General features: G+C 36.8%; 1 protein-coding gene across 2 annotated transcripts; it reads right to left on the bottom strand.

Moving 5' to 3' along the window:
• Window positions 1–2,300: 2,300 nt before the first annotated feature.
• LOC129282799 (cryptochrome-1-like) lies at window positions 2,301–21,683 on the bottom strand. 2 transcript variants are annotated; one of them, XR_010296581.1, is made up of 12 exons: window positions 21,526–21,683; window positions 19,127–19,266; window positions 18,462–18,604; window positions 17,272–17,447; window positions 13,010–13,110; window positions 11,365–11,505; window positions 10,259–10,426; window positions 9,501–9,641; window positions 7,998–8,155; window positions 7,010–7,203; window positions 4,499–5,858; window positions 2,301–3,298 (listed from the first exon to the last, which is right to left on the bottom strand). XR_010296581.1 is itself a non-coding variant. In XM_064113799.1 (11 exons), the coding sequence occupies exons 1-11, from the start codon at window positions 21,653–21,655 to the stop codon at window positions 5,734–5,736; spliced, it is 1,617 nt and encodes a 538-aa protein (XP_063969869.1). In that variant the 5' UTR covers window positions 21,656–21,683; the 3' UTR covers window positions 2,301–5,733. The 2 variants fall into 2 exon arrangements, 1 of the variants encoding a protein (XP_063969869.1); XM_064113799.1 differs by having other exon boundaries at window positions 2,301–5,858.
• Window positions 21,684–22,341: the final 658 nt, after the last annotated feature.

Raw genomic sequence — 22,341 nt, 5'->3', positions numbered from 1 at the left:
ATTACCCTAAGACCAATGTGTGAGCTAAACATCATGAGAGTTGGATAAAAACAGATGAATTAGTTCCAATTTTTTTTTTTTGACATATGTTGTTGCCATGGCAACACAATTTCAAACACATGGAAAGATATGCCCTGCACATCTTTACGTCAAGACCGATGTGTGAGCCAAATTTCATGAGAATTGGTTGAAAACTGATGAAGTAGTACAAACCACAAGACTTTTACCTAGTTTGGGTCATATAATATGTTATCATGGCAACTTGATTTCCGACACACAAAATATGTGTCTTGGGCATCTTTACCTCGAAACCAATGCATGAGCCAAATTTCATGAAAATTGATGAAGGAATTCAAACAGCAAGATTCAAACATAATTTTCACCATATTATATGTCATTACAATGGCAACATGATTTCGGACACACACATTATATATGTCTTGCACATCTTTACCTCAAGACCAATGTGTGTGCCAAATTTCATGAGAATTGGTCAAAAACTGAGGAAGAAGTTCGAACTGCAAGATTTTTAACTTATTTTTGCTCTAATACGTTGCCATGTCAACAAAATTTCGGACACATACGAAAAATGTGTCTTGCACATCTTTACCCCAACAGCAACATGTATGCCAAGTTTCATGAGAATTGGCTAAAAACTGAGGAAGTAGTTAAATGCGCAAGATCTGCAATGGACCGACCGAACACCGCTTCCTATATATCCCCTTCAAACTTCATTTGGCGGGGGTATAACAAATGTTAAAAATCTTACACAAGAAAAATTCTATTGTCAATAAATTAAGGATGGTTGTTTAAACTGTTAAGCAACTACTGTAAGGTTCACATGGTAACAGCACTGTATTAAATTTTAAACAGCGTTTACACTGTGTAGAACCAATAGATGAACACAGGCACCATTTTGAGCTTTATATCATCGGATCATCAATTCTAAAATTCTGTTAAAAGGAGATACATGTATGAAAGATACTCCCTTTTCTCGGATGGATATCAACTCTTTAATTCTTCTATTACACTGTTAAGACAAATATCAAACTTTTTATAATCTAAACTGAAAGAAATAATTTGAACAATGGAATACTTGGACCAATGCTTTATGTTAATTACATAGTGGGTGCGAAAGTCATTAAGAATGTTCCATTTGTACAAAAAACCCATTTTTTCTGGACCCAAAATATTGAAATTCCTTTAAAAAAATTTTGTCTCATAATTAGCATCCCTGAATTATTTATTTTCTTGAAATTGAAATAAATTTCAATCACATTGCATCATCTAAAAACTATAAAAAAGCTGAATATTTAATTTCTTAAAATTACATTATTTAATTGCGTTTGATCATAAAGAACTAAAATATGTTACAACACCCTCAATGAAAAATAAACGGGTAGATATTTAGTATATTTTTTGTGTGGACCTCTGATGGTGTCAGTGGTAATGAAAAGGTTTTACCGACTGGTTCTGTATACACACATTATCATCCTTCGACAGTAAAATATATATGGGACACCTTGGGGGTAATGCCTATCATTTTTCAAGTAGTGGGGAAAAAATGTAAAAGGGGGAAAAAAGAAAGAGGAAGAAAAGGGGAAGAGAGAAGAGAGATCCAGGTTGTGACATCACAATAAACAGAGAATTACGTTCAAAATACTCGATTGTCTACAAAACACTGAATAAACAGGCTCCACAGTATTTAAGTAACTGCTTGAATCTGTATACACCAACTAGAGCACTTAGGTCGGCCAGTGATCACCTTCGCCTCACATATTCATTAACTCGTACATTGGCTGGTGACAGAACTTTTACGGTGTCGGCTTCAAAATCCTGGAACGACCTGCCACTAATAATTAGACAGTCTGCAACATTAGCAATTTTCAAAAAGTCATTAAAAACTCATCTCTTTCGTACTTTGTAGTTTTTAAAATATTACATTTAATTAATTCATTGTAAGCGCTTTGGGCCTAATGGGAAAAGCGCAGTACAAATAATAAGTAATAATAATAATAATAATAATAGGGAGGTTTCGCTCCGCAACGTACGAGGGGTTCAAGAACGCAGAAAATGTATCGTCAATGCCCTTCATGACAAAGAACAATCAAGATACCTATCGGAAGTTGGTGAATCAAAACTGCAGTTTCGTCCCGGACTCTGGGGTCCGTTGCAGAAAGAGTTGCGTTTAAAAGCAAGTAAAAAAAAATCAATCGCAAGTCCAAAATGATCGCTGCTGATTGGCTGAAAATCAAGTTGCGTATGATTTTTAGAGTTGTGTTTGATTGCAACTCTTTCTGCAACATGGTTCTGTTGACATTTGAATAATCAACAACATACAGACATACATGTATAACTGAATTCAATATCTGGGCCTTTAAGGTGAACATGCAGAGAACTCTGATAGCAACAGCAATGTAAATTCTTAGAATATACATTTAAAAACCTTATAGTTTTTAAAATTAACTTTGAATGACTAGGATGAAACAATAATCATGTGCTACAAGTATACCAATACATACAATGTAATCACAATTCCATGACACACACACTAAATGAGCAACATCGAGTATATTCATAATAAACATACCATTTGGTTCACTATTTAGACTACGGTTTGTTTTGTAAAGACGTCTGCAAGATACTCACACCTTTTACGCACTACATGATTATGTACATGGGTGCTTAATCAGATCCTAAGAAACTTTTAAAGACCACCAGCTATAATTACATGTACAGATCAAAATGGTTGTTGTTACAAAGTACATGAATGTGTAGTAAATACAGGTAAAAATTTTGCTGAAGTCAAACATTTTGGTAACACGGAAATCTGTTGGACTTCAGACATATTGCACTTGGAAGAGGAATAAAACACACGTTTTGCCTAATTTAGTCTGAAAAGCGCTTCAGCTTAGATGGATATTCAACGTACGAATGGTTGATTTATGCGAGTTTATCGATATCTGGCAAACTTTCATTAGGGTTGTAGGAACTGTAGTCCAATAGTCTCAGAACAGAATGAAAACTGGCCCCGTCTTACAAAGAGTTGCGATTGATCCAATCAATCGCAACTATGGATGGCCAGCGACGTCAACATCTATTATACATGATTGATCAAAATATTTTCTAACTATGATGTATTTTTATGCATTCATTGTTTTCTTGAAAATTCACTGTGCTTCTCTTTGTTTTACAAAGGACATTGTGCAAATTTCCTGTAGAAAAAATTATGACACTGATGGATTTCCATAGAGTTACAATTGATTGGATCAATCGTAACTCTTTGTAAGACAGGCCCCTGGTATCATAAAGATGTTTTGTAAGTTACGGATGACATACATGTAGCATGACTGGTGACCCTTTCTTGTGCTATGTGATCTATCCCTGTGTAGTTGACTTACCACATAACAACATATTCCAGTCGTACATATAGTTAAGCGTACATGTAACTGTACGAACAGCTTTATGAAACACCCACCAGGGGCCCGTCTTACAAAGAGTTACTATTAATCTGATCATCTTAAATTATATTGAAATCCATCAATGTCATAATTTTTTCTCCAGGAAACTTCCATGATGTCCTTTGTAAACAAAGAGAAGCACACTGAATTTTCAAGAAAACAATGAATGCAATGATTATACATCACATCTTGAGTACATTTTGAACAAACATGCATTTTAGATGTTGACGGTGCTGGCTTTCCATAGTTGTGGTTGATCAGCTCAATTGTAATTCCTTGTAAGACGGTGCCCGGGTCATCCGTCAAGTGCGAGAAAGTTGTGTGCAACTTGCAGGCAGCTTTACAAAGCAGCCCCCAGCCGTGACATATACATTACAATGCACATACATGTAGGAACTGGGTGCAATCCTATACGCAATTTTATACACAAGGTGCCAAACAAAAACACAGTAGGTATACACCATGATTGCACAATTTCTTTTGAGATTATCAATGACGCAAATCGATATATAGAACGTGTTGACAATTCTGAGTATATCATAACTAAAATAAAATGATGCCATATTTCATTGTCTTGGATATTTCATTCCGATACAGCTGTACTATTAGGACCCATAATGCAAAGCTTAGCAATGATTGTAGAACATTTTTATACGATTGATTCCATTGACTTCAATGTACAATCAATCGTTAGAATCAATTGCTAAGCTTTGTGTTACGGGACCCTGATGTTGTTCAGCTTAGGGTATTCAATACCAGTCATCAAACAGAATAATTTCTAAATGAATATGAATAATTAAATATGCTCATAGGTGTTTCCATCAATAAGCACAAGACAATAGTTTAATAGCCTCATTCATCATTTCGTGGAAATCATATGCGAAACAATAATTGCAATCGCACTGAAAAAAAAAATCATTAAACGTTCGCAAGTATTACAAGACATTGTTGTTTCATGTACATCATTGTTCAAATGTATGAAAATAGGTAACGATAATGATGATCTGAATTGGGTGTTACCCTTAAGACAGGCCCACATTTTATCAGAATCCTAAATCTGTTTATTCTATCAAATAGAAGACAAATATATTTCAATAGAATCACTTATGGTAAGAAAATATAAATACCTTCAAAATTCACAAGAAGGTTATGGTGTTCTACTGATCAGATTTTCTTTGGTATAACATTTCATTAAAATTGGCTAGCTTTATGACTGTACATGTAGTTTAATCAAAACCTCTTCATGGGAAAATATATTCATAAATATATCAGTCTGTGTATGATTCTCATACACCTCACACACACAATCTCTTTTGATTATCTGTTATCAGGAATAACAAACATCCAAGTACATATACATGTACATGTAGATTCATAAATGACCATTATAACACATACATGTATTACAAATATAAAGAGCACATAGGCAATATACATGTATGATAATTGTGTATAAAATCATACACATAAAACAATATAAGCATAAAACCCTGTAATAAACGCATTCCTATATTCAAGAGTAAACAGCAAAAAGCTTGCCTCTGACTCTCTGCTAAAGAAAATTCTCAGTATGTACAAAATGACTCGTAATGGAAGCTTTCTGCCATGCTCACAAAGTTTTCGTAGGAGTTTAGACTTGATCTGACATTGCAAATGAAGTTAACCTATTGAATACCGAATTCTCTAATTCCCATAGAGTTTGTACAGGTGCCATTCGGTTCCCGTAGCCATCAGGTTTAACAACAAAGATCTCCAAACTGTACGAGGTAAAAAAACGTCGCGCAGAAGCGAGGGAAGTTTATCGTCGTTGAACTGCAGAAAAATTTGAACCTGTCAAATTCTGTTAGACGTTGGTGCAAAATTTGTTCATCTGCACGCCTTACACCAAAAGTGACATAAATAAAGTCATTTTGAACAGTTGACGCATGCATTTTTAACACATGAGAAGTATTAATGTGTTCTACCGTACATGGACACAAAAAGGTGTTGCTGTGCTTTGACGAACATGTACCACGATGTGCATCCCGCTTTATCAAACAATTAAAAATCCAAAGCACACTCGGCCAGCATTTCTACTCATATGTAACAGACGGCATACAAAGTGCGGACGAAACACTCAAACGATTAGCGCCTGCAAGCAGGCTTGCACATATCGAAACACTGAGATTGCGATACATCGACGACAATACGCATCCTCACAAATGAACGAGCAAGTTTGTGCTAGACGTGGGTGCATGGCCGGCAGCTTGGCGGGCCCACGTCCGGTTTAGGATTACAGTCCCAGGATGCCCTCGCAGTTTTGGTCGGACCGGCACGATCCGCCACCAGCCATCTTCTCAGGTAACCAGACAAACTCTCGGACTTCCTTCTGAGTTGACGGAGCACAGTGGACGATGCCTGAGAAATTGAAAAATAAAGGGTGAGGATGAAATGAAAGGTAACATTTGAAAAATATGGGGCTTAAAGACAGATAAATGTAGCTGCAGTAAACACTTATTTCACGAGGATGTCTGTAAAGCGAAGGTTACAATGTTACTCTATCATAATCATGGATCTGCATCTGGTGGGTGTTTCATAAAGCTGTTCGTAAGTTAAGAGTGACTTTAAGAACGACTGGTGATAATTTCTGATGGTAAAGGGTATATTCATTGGCGATGGTTTAGCACATAAGAAAGGTTCACCAGTCGTTCTTAAAGCCACTCTTAACTCACGAACTGCTTTATGAAACGGCCCCCTGGAACACTTACATAAACTGAACTTTGTGGAATTGTGAAATCCATGCTGAAAACGATCACACTGATTATTGCCGACAGAGAAAAGCACAAGTGGAAGAGTATATCATTATTGCTTGGAAAAAGTCCAGGGCCCCCATCTTAAAACGATTGATCCACTCAATCGTAACTATGGAAATCCATCAGTGCCATAATTTTTTCTACAGGAAATTTGCAAAAGGTCCATTGTAAACAAAGGAGAACACACCAAATTGTCAAGAAATCAATGAATTTTGGGATATACATTCATATGTAGAAATTTTTTTTGAACAAAGAATGCATTTTATACATGTATGTTGGATTTGCTGGCTTTCCATAGTTGCGATTGATCGATCAATTGCAACTCTTTGTAAGATGGGCCCCAGACATCTGACAGAAATGCCATGCTTCACCTCTTCTTTCAACTGTTCAGGGGCCCGTCTTACAAAGATTTGAAATTGAACGATCAATCGCAACTATGGAAAGCCAGCAAAGACATCATATAAAATGCATGTTTGTTCAATAAAATTTCTAGATATGAATGTATATACATAAATTCATTGATTTCTTGACAATTTGAAGTGTTCTCCTTTGTATACAAAGGACATTTTGCGAATTTCTTGTAGAAAAAATATTACGCTGATGGATTTTCATAGAGTTACGATTGATTGGATCAATCATAACTCTTTGTAAGATGGGGCCCAGATGTCAATTTCTCCATCTCTTAATCATTCAATTAAAACTTTTATCCCTTCTATCATCTTTTCACCCTTAACTTCGTCTTTCAAAATTTCTCACCTGAATCTCTGAGTCTGTTGATCACTTTCTCCATCTGCTCCGTGTTGGCCGCAGAGGCCGATTTGTGCTCCACGATAGGCATTGGGTAGTCCTTACCCACAATGCACTTGGCTCGTTCCTGCACAGCCCTTGGTGCCTTCCACGGTTCAAAGAGGTACCGGATCGGCATGTCCTTCAATACTGGCAGGTATCGCCTGTAAGTAGGGGTATCAATGTTCACTTCACTTTAGACCATGATTTGTTTAAAGGGACTGAGTAACTTTCACAAGGTTTGGGAAAATGTAAGCTGTGGGGCCCTATGCTGTCAGTGCACACAAAAGAAGTCCAAGGGGAAACCCTTTAAATTTCATGAAGCGTCACTACATTCTTTAGAAGTGATCGTTTTCCCTCCATAGTCAAAAGTATTTACTCACAGCATCCGTACGGATGCCTATGACTGTAATCATCATTACAGCAGCAATAATGCGACCTTTTACCTTAATTTCAGGTGATTCCTGTCTGACCTAAAGGTTGGCAATTATGTTTACAGCATCAGCTGTAAGTAAATCCTGAATGGAATTAAAGCTGAACTTGTCAATCTAGTTGGTTTCCTTGCTTCAAGCAATCAAATTCTTTCCCTCTACACTCACCAGATCTGATGTAGTGACACCTGCTTCTTGTAACCCTCTGAAGAAAACACAAGATGTGGCCTTTGAAGGCAGATTACAACCTTAGACAGGATCTTATACATTTAAGTGCTTCCATGTGAAGCAGCTTTAGTGGTCACTTTAGGCAGGAGCCTGCTTTAGACAGGTGACTGCTAATACTGTACATGCATATACTGAACATTAATTGGTAGCAAGCTCGATGGCCTTACAGACTGATAAGTGGTGGCATAATAGGGCGGCAATTTTCACTTTAATCAAGATACAGGAGTCACATCTTAAATAGATTCATCAAATGGTTCCCAAGATATCTGTAAGAAAGGCATAGGAATAGAAAAACAAACCTGACATATTCGCCAGTAGGGTCCATCCTGCGACCATAGCGGACAGGACAAAAGCAGTTGGGACACTGCAAGAACTTTTCAAAGGCAGAGCTAGAGATCCACATCCAGTTTCCTGCGCAGATACTCCAGTCAGCATCCAAAAGGTACTTGTCAAAGACCTGGTCGGAGAGATAGAAAGATCAATGACGAAAAAGGTGGCTGTCAAAACCTGACCAGAGATATGGAAAAGATCATTAAGTCGTACTCAAGAGTGAATGAGGATAATGATAATAATGATGAGAGATATGACAGTGATGATGATGATGATTATGAGAGTGATGGTGGTGATGATGATGAAGATGGCAATATTACTGATGATTAATGAAGGTAAACCATGATGATGACCATGATGATGATGATGATGATGATGATGATGATGATGAAGATGGTATTGATGATGAAGCACAAAGCTGGCACTACTCACTGTATGAAGAAGGTGAGGATGGTGATTGATTAATGAAGAAGGTGATAATGAAAAATAGGCCTGGGTTGGAATGGACGGAATACCGGAATCCGTCCGATTTCCGTTCCCATATTCCGATAAAGCAATGAAATACATAATAAATAGTTTAACATTTTCTTCTTCTGAATATCTTAACATAATTATCGAGTATTCAGTCTTACCAATCATAACCCAGGTTTCTTTGTAACATTTCAAGTGACCACCGAGAAAAATATGATGAGAAGACAGGATTTTTTCTCTTTGTTAGTACCTAAGCAGACTCTATGGCCCAAATTCACAAAGGTGGTTTTGAAAACCCACTGTTGAGTCCATGGTTTATGCAGATTTCCTGTATAAATTACGCTTATTTTACCGCGTATATAAAAAAAATGTCCAATGCTGATGCACGCTTTTGTCAGAGTGCGCCAAATTGACGGCTGTTGCCGTGGTTATCCACGCTATTTTATTCATGAGTCTACTGTTTTGAATAATGAGTCCACTCTTCAAACAGTGGACTCATGAATAAAATAGCGTATCTAACCATGGTAACAGGCGTCAATTTGGCGCACTGTGACAAAAGCGCCCATCAGCATTGGACATTTTTTATACAAGCGCCCGATACGCGGTAAATTAAGCGTAATTTATACAGGAAATCTGCATAAACCATGGACTCAACCATGGGTTTTCAAAACCACCTTTGTGAATTCGGGCTAATGCGTCTCGTAGCTTAGCTACTAACAAAGAGAACAAGATGGCCACGTAAACATCGACAAATTGTTTCCCCGTCTTCTTTTTTTTCTTCATTTTTTAATGAACGTTTCTTTAAAAATGAAATCAATATTGTATAATCTGTGACTTCTTTGTACTTCCCCGTTCATGAATTCATTTATCGGGATACCGGATTCCGACCGGCGGATTCCAGAACAAAAAAATTCCGACATAGCTCAGGGCTACTCACAGATCATTGTACGGTGGCACCCTGGTTGTCTCAAAATAAAAAGAGAATGAAATCATTGACTAACCTGTAAACCATCTTCCCAGCTGATCCAAAGATCACCTCGAGTGAGGAAGCATGCAGTGGCGTGCCTTCCCACCTGGTGTATCCACCCCTCATACTTAAGTTGCTTCATGCAGGCGTCAATCCAAGGATAACCAGTCCGACCCTACGATAACGACAAAGGATGATGGGGGATTTATGGCTACCTTTAATAGCACTCAGGGAGCCACTTCATAAAATGATTTTGCTTTATTTTATAATTCATTTATTGTCAATTCATTTCTTTTCAATTTATTTTTTTGTTAATTTATTCATTTACATTTATTTTGCCCCCCCCCCTCTCAGCTCACCCCCACCCCACCTTCAAAACTGTTCTGCGGTCTCTGTATGTAATGATCATTTACAAAATTGCACAAGATTTATAGGAATATACAATTGACATTTTTCAGGCACACTTATAAGTATTCAATTTGTGGCCGGTTCATAAAAAAGATGGATTTTATGCAAGTTTGCGAGCTTCACATTTTCTTTATCAAATGTAAGTAACCTCCCCCAAAATCCACATTTTCATACTTAAAATTGAGGATCGGACTAATGTACAGTTATGAAATTTATTCCTCTCTTCATTACATTAGTTTTCATACTCTAAGAGATCCAAATATGATATGGTTTTTGATAAAAATATGAGAATTCCAGTCCATAAAATCTAAGTTAAAAATTTTCCCTCTCCCCTCTAATAAGAGTGTGAACAAAGAAATTGCAACATCCCGGCTCCAGACTCACCTCCGTCCAGGCCTCCAGTTTCTCGTCATCCTTCTTCCACTCGATATTGAGACAGATGGGGTTCTCTTTCATCTTGTTGAAGTGTATATTCCCGACGGACATGGTGTAGAAGTATTCCCTCCAGATGACTTGGGCTGTTAGGTGGGAAGGCGATACCTCGTTCTTCAGCTGCAAGGAATACAAGCACCGTAAATTTACTCTCAGCCAATCAGATACATGTATTTCAGTAGCTTATAACAGTTGTCAGTGAAATTTACTGTTTGTTTCATGAAATACCCCTCAGGTCTAATTAATCAGAGGTGTTGTGGCTCAGTGGATAAGTCTTCAGACTTTGAACCACAAGGTCCGGGTTCAAATCCCACCGCAGCACTAGCGTCCTTTGGCAAGGCGTTTATCTTCATTTGCCACTCTCAACCAAGGTGTAGTAAATGGGTACCCGGTAGGAAGGAATTCCTTGAATGCTCGATGCGCCCGATCAGGGTAGCCGTGCTAAAGCTGGGGTAATACATGTAGTATGCACCGCTTAGAAACATTTGTATTAAGCGCTATATACATGTAAATGTAAATTAAGCACTATGATTAGCACAATTTCATAGCATAAGACTTTAAATTAAAAATTGACATTTTTTATTATAGTGTTTCATAACAAAGTTTAAAAAACATCTGTTTAGATGTACATATGAATGAATGTGTCAATTAAAATCCTTTTGCTGGTATATCACTCGGTTCATGGCTCTGCTCCAAAGAACGACACTGCTCTCATCAACACCTATACACCATTGAGGTTCCTATAATCCGGCGAGTCCAGTATTCTCTCAGTTCCAAAATGGGAAAACAAAGTGGGGAAAAAGGGTTTTTGTTTATGTGGGATACTCGTTATGGAATTCCCTCCCACGAAAGATCTGCGATTAGACAGTCTGTCTTGGCATTTAGGATTGTACTACACACTGACCTTTATATATTTTTTTATCAATGATTTTAAGTATAATATGTTTGTGTTCCTTTGTTATTTTGTGGGCTCCTCATTCACTTGTATGCCTTGAGCACCTCTAAACTACATTTGTTACTAATATCATTATGAATGAGAAAAATAAAATTTTACTTACCTCTGAGTATGTGTCATGTATCTTCCAGTAAAACTTCCTCACAGACAAGCAGCCAAACCGCAGGTAGGCACTCAAGCTCTTCGGGGTACCCAAAAGATCAGGCATGTACTGGTTCGGAAGGCAGTAACCGCCCTTGAAGGCCTATAAGACACATCCGAGAAAACATGGACATATAGACTAAACTTCATCTCATACATGTACAGTATATACATTCAGTACATGTGCAGTTGTGCTAAAAAATGAGTTAACCCCTCCACAAAATGCACTCCTTCATGCTGAGTGTTGAATATACATGTATACAACAACACTACAATCTTTGGCAAGCCCAGAGAAACAAACTTTATTGAATGTAATATTTTATCAACAGACTTCTCAATTAAATATCTAAAACATGGCAGAACTTTAACACTTTAAATATGTTCATTTTCTGGTGGGGTTCACTAACTTTTGAGCACCACTGTACATGGCTTTGTAAATTGTACAGCGTATATGTAGAAGGGGTAGATATCTTTCATGAATAACTCTACACCTGATGAGGCACATACTGGCTACAGGTTACATTAACTGGTGTGTTGGCTCAATATGAAGAGCGTCCGCCTCACAACCGGGAGGTCGTGAGTTCAAGTCCCGGCCGCGTCAGACCCAAAGACATTAAAAGATGGGACTTGCTGCTACCCTGTTTGTCATTCAACAATTAAGGGGATAGTGCAACATCAATCTGGTGCTGCTCAGTGGCTGACAGGCCAACGATCAATTGAGCAAAATGAATTTTTGGAGGGTTTCTATTTCTGATTTATATATTGAACAATAAAATAAAGATGGATGGATGAATGGAAGACCATATCCATCCATGAAGACCAGCAAGACACATCCAAAAGAGTATGGATATTTACACTCAAATTCATCTGCATGTACATGTCTTACGAGAATACAAAATAAATCATGTAGAACTATATTTATGATGACATGAATACTATATTTACCCACATGAAGGCTGCGGTATATTTGGATGAGAAAAAATTGCAATGTCGGGATACAGCCTTTACACAACGATAGATTTTTACATCAATTCAAGTTCAGTTTATGGGCCTATGAGTTTAGATTCTCATCTTACTTGGAGATGCTGAAAGTTCAAATTTTTTTAAATTAAAATGTCACGAATGAGTTCAATAATCGATCAATTAATAATTGAACTACAATTCGATTATGCTGATAAAACTGGATGTATGATTTTTTTTTCACAATTATTGTTTAATATGTACGTACATTTGGCCTCTGGGTATTTTGTATTTTCTATTTAACAATAAATCAAACCAAATAAAATACAAAATCAATCAATGGCCCTGGGAAGTCGGGGTGCTGAAGCAACCCCCAGAATTTCCTTGGGGTGCTGCGTGTATTATTCCCCATAGGCAGCACCCCTGGGTATTCTTGAAGATGTGTAAAAATGGAAAAAATGTAACCAAAATGACCTTCATTTTGAAGTGAAAACCAGTTCTTTTTTTTTTTTGCTTTTCAAATTTCTCGGCACCAATTTGACCTCCATTTTGTGGTGAAAACCTTTTTTTTTTTTGCTTTTCAAATTAACATCAACACCCTCAGTAAAATTCCCAGGACACTGAATCAATCACACTTTCATACTTACTTCTTCTTCATGTAGAATTCTGACCCGGAAGAGTTCCAGGGCGCGGGTCTCGCCCCCTTTCCACACCTTCTTCTCCTGCTCCGGGCATTCTAATCTCACTCCTGTACATAGTTAGGATGACAAAGAGAGTGAAGATAAAGAAATTGAACTGATGCATTTGGACAACAATCAGACAACGATGTCTAAAGCAGCGCTTCTCAAACGGTGGGCCGCGAAGCTCTCTCAGGTGGGCCGCGAGAAGCTCCAGAGGGAGAAAAATATCGGAGAAAAACTATAATATATTACACAGACATGTCCTGACATGGTATGTCCAATCAGTCTACGTGGGTCAAACAAAATTATAAAATAGCTGTATTATTTCAAGCATCGCGATTGGTCAATACGCGTCACATGACATCCAACTTTTTTTGTGCACTGCACGGTAGTGCAAAAGGTGTGCAACGAAAATTGACATTGCACGCTCAAGCAAACCAGTGCGGTAGAAGTCCAACAAAACTGTACTGTAACTTTTAAAAAATTGTTTCTGACTTCTGTGTTGCTATTTTATAAAACAAATAATGCACTTGCTCTGTCGTGCGTAAAAGTAAATGCAGAGAAAGCTCGGTTTCTTCAGATGGAGCACACTGGACACTCGCCGCAAGAGGCTCGTGCAGAGTGCGACTCCTATCTAAAGAAACCTCCCGTGCTCTGCATTTCCACTAACGCACTCGGCTGCATGCGTTATTTGTATACTAAAGCTCGCTTTCATAGGTATCATGCATTTTGCAAAGCATGTAAATGCACACTATGATGGTTTAGATCTAACTGTAATGTGAACCTCATGTGCATGCATATGGCGTATGTAGTTAATTGTCGCCCATTTACCGGACATTTACGAATGCAGATTATTTCTCACACTGTTTGTTTCGAATGTGCTTCAGAGCCAGGGGTGTGAGTGGTCACAAATAAAAAGATCTGAAAAAAGCTGAAGAGTGTTGAAAAAGTCTCGAATAGAAAGAGCTCCCATACTTTTTGTACAGAGGAAGGCCAAAAATAAGCTGAAATTAAGCTGAAAATCAAAACAAAAAAAATCTGAAATCAGATAAAAATCTGAACTCTCACACCCCTGTTCAGAGCTTTGTGTTCAAATTTCACGAAACATTTTTTCATCGAAATGGACAATTTCTAAAAATATTGGTAGGGGGGCCTCGAAAAAAATCTGAGGGTCAAAGTGATCCATGAGTAAGAAAATGTTGAGAAGAGCTGTGCTGGTCTAAAGTACACAGGATTCAATATACATGTAGCAGCATTGCTGACTTTTAAAACAATGAAAATGAATAAGTTAATGAAAAAAAACACATAAATTTGATAACAAAATGCTGAATCCATTCACCTCAACAAATGACATTTGGATAAAGGCCTGAAATTTCATACACACCATTTGCAAATACATGACTATAACTAAATTTTATGCGATAGAGATTTATACTCTTAGTATTATCTCGAAAATTCAAAATCATATTAAACATTGGTCAAATGGGGTTTCAAAAAACACTAAAAACATGTAAATTTAATGATCTGAAACAAGTAGGATACACAGTAGTAGTGTGAACCCCTACCCTTGATAAGCGCTGGGTACGAAATCCTGACCCTTTCAAGTATTGGGTACAAAAAGTAACTCTTAACACGTTTTCCCATATAAAAAGTAACTCTTAACACGTTTTCCCATATAATTTTAACAATTTCAGTCGTCCTGTGCATTTCACTTTTCTAGCACTTTAATGTTACTGACACCCAAATTACATAATGCACATAACCTGCCGTATCTTGCAATGGACACCCATTTTACCCATTTTCTTGGTCCCACATGGTATTCACATGTCAGGAGTCCCCTGCCCCCCCCCCCCCGAATCAGAATCATCATCGCCATAATCATGATCACCACCACCATCACCATCATCATCATCATTATCACCACCATCACAATTATTACTACCGACATCATCATCACCATCATAACGATCACCATAACCATCAACTTCATCATCATTATCAACAACAACATCAACATCACCATCATCATCATAGATCTACATCATCACCATCATCAGCATCATCAACATCATCATCTACTTAATCATCACCATCATAACGATCACCATAACCATCAACTTCATCATCATTATCAACAACAACACCATCATCATCATCATCATCATCTACATCATCACCATCATCATCATCAACATCATCATCTACTTAATCATCATCATCATCACCATCAACATTATCACCATCATCATCATCATCATCATCACTATCATTATCATCATCACTATCACAAGGCTCCACATTAACTTTTTTTGGTGGTGGCCCGTTCGGGCCACCAAAACCATCAAATAATTTTTTTTGGTGGCCCGATATTAAAGTTTGGTGGCCCGAAAAATATAAAGAAACACATTAAAAATTAATAAAACAAACTTCTGAAATATTAATTCTGCAGCCACTACCACTAAGTTACTTTCACTTAATCATCTTGTATGTAAACCTTGTTTGCTGTTATTTTACTTTGCTAATTGGCTTGTGGTAAAATATAAATTGGTTCTATCGTTGTAAAAATGAAATGATTGAAAGAGAATAAATGAATTTTATTGTTCGCAGGTTGTGTGGACTTTTTTTTAAATCTCTGTATAGACACACACTCATAATGGTAAAATGAATAAATAGTGCATAGTAAACTCAGATAGATGAACAAAACAATGGTTTTTCATTTCTTCCTCTTTGAATCATAAAACCTAGATTATGCAGGCCCCAAATCCAGTTTATTTCTGTTTTCTCTTTTGCAGCATATTATAGCAGGAGAAAATCACAGAAAAATATGCTGCAAAATTAGAACAATGCATAAAAGGGGGAAACAAATGAAAATAATTTTCAAAAAGTATATTACAAAAAGAAAACAAAAATAATAAAAGAAATAAGTGAAATAAAACAAAAGAAAGAAAATGAAGAAAGAAAAAAAAACAAAGAACAGGGAAAAAAAGAAAAGAAAAAATTTAGAGAGAAAAAAAAGAAAAGAAAGTGAAAGAAAAATGAATAAAACAAAATTAATATAAACATGGGGAAAAGGGGAAATTAAGAAGCCATTACAAATATTTTTTAACAGCTGTGGCAACAGTCTATTCTGACTGGAATATAATTAAAAGCCAAGCAAATAATTCTCACTTACCTTCTGGGAATGGCACATTTTTATTTTTAAATCCTTTAGTTTGTATTATTTTATTTTCAGTAGAAACATATTTTTTAATCAAGCATATTCAATGGGAAGGGGTATAAATGGTTTAACCACTGTAAAAAAAAATGAAAGAAAAAAAACGGCAATAGTTATATTTTGAAAAAAAGTGTGAGAAAAGTCCTTCCCTATTTTTGCCAAAATGTTGGAAAAATTCACATTTCATATCAATGAAATGCCTTCCCAAAGTATTTACTTTCTCAAGAGTGGTTTAAGAAGTCATTTATAAACAAAAAAGAAAGAAACTGTCTGTTTATTTTTGGCTAGAAAAGACACAGCTTCGAAAGAAACCAAGTATCAACATACATACAAATGCACACGTGGGACTGTGATGTACTTGCCTATGTGTTTTTATGTGTATTAATTCATTTAGAAATCGGTCTTTTGTAGTCAAAAGAGAGGTCATAATTCCTCTTCTTAATGCTTGCAAATTATCAGGGTACACCAAATTTTCGTAATATAGACTGTAGAATGTCATTTCATTGGTGTAAAATGTGACTTTGACTCAGATTTTCAAAGTTCTGTGGAAGATTTCTTAGCAGCAACATTTTTTATCGCAGCTCCCGGAGTCTGAATAGGCTGAGCTAGATCTAGAGCTAGAGCACAGCTGTATATGGCTTCATGCAAAGCTCACGCCAGCCGGCCGGCGCGGCTGGCTGGATAATAGCTACTGTATGCTATAGCTGTAGGCCTAATATGCAAACTTTGTGTGTGTGTATTTGTGTGTAGATCAACAAAAAGGGCGCATGACGAACTGGGTTGCAATTTGAACTGTAGAAAGTTGATAAATGCGTGCAAAATCGGGAGAAAAATTGCGCTATTCTGAAAATTATTGGTTGCCCGATTCGGGCCACCAAAACTTAACATTTTATCAATAATGGTTGCCCGAGGTGAATTTCTGGTGGCCCCGGGCCACCGCTAATGTTGAGCCTTGACTATCATCATCATCATCACCATCATATGTATGCCAATACCAACGAAACCTAGTGCTCACCTAATGCTTCAAGACTTGGAAGGCCAAAGCGCTCTTCGAAGTCTGCCGGAATATTCATTTTGACTTTGGTGAAAATTGGGTCGGGCATGGGGCGTGGCGGGTGCCCGATCTCCGTCACGCACTCCATGAACATGGAATATGTAATCGGGGGTGTCCCTCCATTCTTCTCGATGATGCTGTGGAAGAAGAGGAAAGAAGAGACTGGTTCGAGTTATAACATTCATTCAGAAGCTATCTAATAAGATGGCGAGATATTTCATCTTTTGCTGCCAACTTTATAGCATTAAAGCATGTCGACATGGCGAAATATTATATGTTATCTTGCCTACATGTAGTTGACTTAAAAAAATTGTATGCTGGCATGGCAAGAAACATTGCATATCTACTTTCAAAGTATCCTGGCGTGCCATCGAGAATACATGTAAGAGTGATTTTTAGCCTCATTTTAAACTCTGTGAAACCACGCTTCCCTGGAATGCTGTGTTCTACAATAGCTTTTATATTCATAGCAATTACAATGGATCATTCAATTCATTAAAATTCATTAATTTATTGCATTTTCTTATTAATCCCATTTCACCACTGACTAAATTTTCATACAAGTTCTTGCAGCAGGATAGGAATGTTTTTTAATAGGTAAAGTGAATTGCCAAAATGCATTACATAAAAGTGGTCCATGTTTTAACCCAACTAAAGGTCCTGTCACATCGTTCTCTGTGCAAGCCTTGTGGGCGAGTTGCAGGTGACTGCCCGCAACTCACCAACAAAATAGTTTTGAGCATGTTCAAAACTTTTCTACGTGTAAATCAGACTCGCGTGCACTTCTGAGGGCAACTGCATGTGAGATACTGTCAATGCGGGCAACCTGAGGGCGACCTGCGAGTAGCAAAGATAGTTACCCGCAAGGCTTGCACGGAACGATGTGACAAAGCCATAAACCATGGCTATCAGAATTCCACCCAACAAGATTATTGTGTAGCAGATTTAAACATAGCCTTTCTTATTCTGACCAAAAATGCTGAACAAAATTCAAATTTGGTAAAGCAAAATTTAAATGGAAGAATTTAAAAATGGGAGGATTCCAAAGGTGGAAATTGTTGAAATGCACAAATTACACAAATTAATTACAAACATATCACCTCAAAAAATGTCAGCTTATACGGTATAAAATTTTTGTAGTGTGAACTTACTGATCAGGATTCCAAAGGGTGTGAGAGACCCTCTCGATGCACTCAACGTTCATCTCCTTGCAAAGTGCCTTGACCTTACAATCTCGCTCCGTCCATATGGGTTCCGGGTCACTCTCAAAGGTTAAATAGCGGACACCCCATTCCTTTAAAATAAAAATAAAAAAATGTATTGATGGTTAAATAGGTTCACAGTGCTAGGTTGGATTCAAGTTGCATTTGGGTTGTATCCAAATCGATTTTCTTGCTCAAGCAAGATCTTGATTCTTGCAAGCCAATTACATGCGCTAGCCGTTAAAAAAAGCATAGAATCAATTTTTTTTTAATGAAAACTTTAATTTTGTTTATAATAAAAACTCCTTCTTGTAGAGAAAATATCAATACTGGTTTGTTCTTTTAGTAATTCCAGATGTGGCAAAAAGCAATCACCTCTTTAATACTCTCAGGTGAAGAGGCAAACTATTACTTCCTTGGCAAGTTGGATGTACTCGCTTTCTTTCCTCAGCATTGCAAGGAACTTTATTTTTAAATAGCTACATGTACATCCAGCTTGCCTGGAAAGTGACAATTTTCCCACCACCTTCACAAATGCCAAAATTTGCATGTATTTGCTTACTACATTTTGTGACATACTAAAAATAAACCACAAAGTAAAAATTAAAACTCACGAGGAACATTTCTCTGAAGATGAGACAAGGGTCTCCTTGAAACACAAACAGTCGCCCTCCGCCTGCCTTCAACTGCTCATCAATATCCGCCAGGCAATCGTGAAGAAAACGCCATCGGTTGAACCCAGATGTGCTTGTACCTACATGTCAGAAAAAGATGGATGTCATTGAGTTAGTGAGTATTAGCCTGTATTCTTGATTCAGGTTTATGTAATTCATGCTCTGGATTATTAAAAAAGGAAACCAAAAGCCAAGAAGAGAAGCAATTTAATTGGAAAGAGGAACACAAGAACAACAATTTAAATCAGGTTTCATCAAAATTGGTTATGGACATTTAAAAAGTCTTGCTGTACTTTCTATAGGGCTCCTCAAATTGACAAACATGCTTCAAAATGGCTAATTTTGTGGACAACCATCCATTTGTTTTGCACACAAACTTTCAGATTTTCCCCTTTATTTTACATATTTCACATCATCTCTTCCTGACTTTGACATACATGTATGTGGTGTGAATTATATTTTCCCATGGCATATGTCATGCTCAGAATAAGGCAATATGCAATTTGAAAGATAATGGGGAAAATCTGAAAAATTGTGTACAAAACAAATGGAGAATTGTTCACAAAATCAGCCATTTTGAAGCGTGTTTGCCCATTTGAGGATCCCCATAGAAAGTACAACAAGACTTTTTGAACGTCCATAACTCGCCTATTTCACAACCAATGTTGATGAAACTTGTTTTCAATTGTTCCTCTCATTTTACTCTTTCCAACAAGAATGCTTCTCTTCTTAGGTCTTGGTTTCCTTTACAAGTTGTGGTTTAACTAGATGCATAGCCAATTTTGACACAAATCTCTAACAGTGCAAGTTGGATTAACAGGTTTGATTTTACATGTATCAGCTCATCTGTCGTTCAGATCATTCATACAGTATAACTTTCTGGGAACTGAATTAGTTTTCTTTGCCATTAAAGCATGATGGAAGAGCGGGGGCATCGTGGTCTATTGGTTACGACTCGTCTTTCAATCTGAGGGATGTGGGTTCGATTCCCAGCCACGGCAGTTTTTCTTCAGCAAGACATTTACCGGTAAACACAAAACAACCCAGGTGAATGGGTACCTGGTAGGAAGAAATTCTTGGAATGCTTGAGCGCCTACATGGCGACTCGGCTACAGCCGGGGTAGTAACATGATACCAAGTGTCAAGTGCAGTAGAAATAGTAACTGTGCACTACAAACTGTTCATATTATTATTACTATTGTTATTATTATTATCATTATTATTATCATTGACATTATCATTATCATTATCATAATTATTATCATTATTATTATCATTATCATTATCATTATCATTATCATTATCATTATCATTATCATTATTATTATTATTATTATTATTATTATTATTATTATTATTATTATTATTAATATTATTATCATTATTATTATTATGGTGGAAGATCAGAGTGAACACAAGAAACGTATGCAAAGTAAACAAAATCTTTACATTTTCAGCTTCCTATAATTTTAGCACAGAGTTGGACCAGTTGGCCTAGAAAGTTAAATCAGATTTCAGAATACTGGCCACTGATTTTGTAAAATATTCAATTTAACTATTATTCAGCTGGTAGTTCAATCATAATTAGCATTTCATAATAATATAAGCGCAAAAATTGCACCCTTATATTAATGACATTGCTACTTTATGAGAGATTGGTAAAAATTGCTTGGTATATACTTTTCGAAAACAATAATTTCAATCTTAAAAACAATACCAACATCAAAGAATGTGTTTCTGTCAATCACAAAGTCATTCAAAACTTTAGAACACCTCTATAGAACATTTTTTTAAATCTTGATCAAGGTGGTATACATGCTGAATTTAGTTTGTTTTTCAGCACTCAACAGATATAAATGTATTTAAATGTCATTCATGTTTTTATGTATAATTATATTGCTGTACAGATGAGCAACCAGAATGAAAATATACTGGTAGTTTACTGTTGGTTGAATAGTCTACATGTACCTGTACTTCTGTGATGCAATACATGAAGGATGCCAAAGCAAAGAAAAGAAAAAGTTCTAAGAAAATGTCTGGGTTCTCAAGAATAATTACAGAAATATTGCCTGAAATCTATGCAGGGAAATACATACAAGTACAAATAACAGAATCAGCACAGAATGCATACAATTCTTGCAATGCAAAAAAAAAAAATTCACAAAATAGTTTTATTATACATGTACACAATCAAATCTGAAAAAAAAATCTGAGAAATGGTTTACATGTACATTGTATTGTTACCGTAATAGACCTTGAATAATACATGTAGAAGTGTACATGCGTTCAAGTAGAAATAAACACGTTTGCATTGTCCCTCGTACAATGCATTGACATACCTGCCACTTCGTTATCGAAAATAAAGATGGGATAGAACTCCGTCCCCAGGGTCATGCCCTCTAGCAGAGCCGGGTTGTCATGGAGACGTAATCCATGGCGGTACCAGTGGATGCATGCTCCTCCAGGCATCTTGACGATCACAAGGATTAGTTAAATCTGATCGGAGAGAAACAGAGAGAAACAGACGAATAATCATGAATATAGAGAGAATGGTGGCACACACGTCTTGGCATCAACTGAGGCATACATGTATGATGGTGGGCCCCAAGTCTGCGCACCTAACAATTTAAGTTAAGATTTAACATGGATTTCTTCTTATTTCACAAAATCTTTCAGTTAATAATGTTCCTTATATTATTATTAGTAAGTGTACCAAATTTCTCATTAAAAACATGAAAGAAAATATAGGATTTTCTTGAAAAAACCTCGGGCTGTCATTTTCAGATTGAAAAAAAAAATGGTACCCCATGTCTGCGCACTCATTCACTTTGCACACGATTCGGGGATTTTTATGAGAAAGGCTGCATTTTGAGGCCGTCACATGAAATGCCCTAAATTAATTATTTTTTCATCATTTTGAGTTCGATTTTTTAATGAATACCTGTCTATGTATTGCATGTGTAGAGTTCGTGCTCGTTGCGTATCTTCTTTTACTAGAATCGCGCAGATACGCGTGTGCGCAGACAAGGGGGACTGCGCAGACTTGGGGAAACTTGCCATACATGTAGTCTACAGGCATAGACCCTAATTGACACCTTGATTTGAAAATGATGATGATGGTGATTAAAATATGGATGAAAATAAAAATAATAATG

This window comes from Lytechinus pictus, chromosome 19 (assembly GCF_037042905.1).
Source record: "Lytechinus pictus isolate F3 Inbred chromosome 19, Lp3.0, whole genome shotgun sequence".
Lineage (NCBI taxonomy): Eukaryota > Metazoa > Echinodermata > Echinoidea > Temnopleuroida > Toxopneustidae > Lytechinus > Lytechinus pictus.
This window is presented reverse-complemented; position numbering and strand designations above follow the sequence as displayed.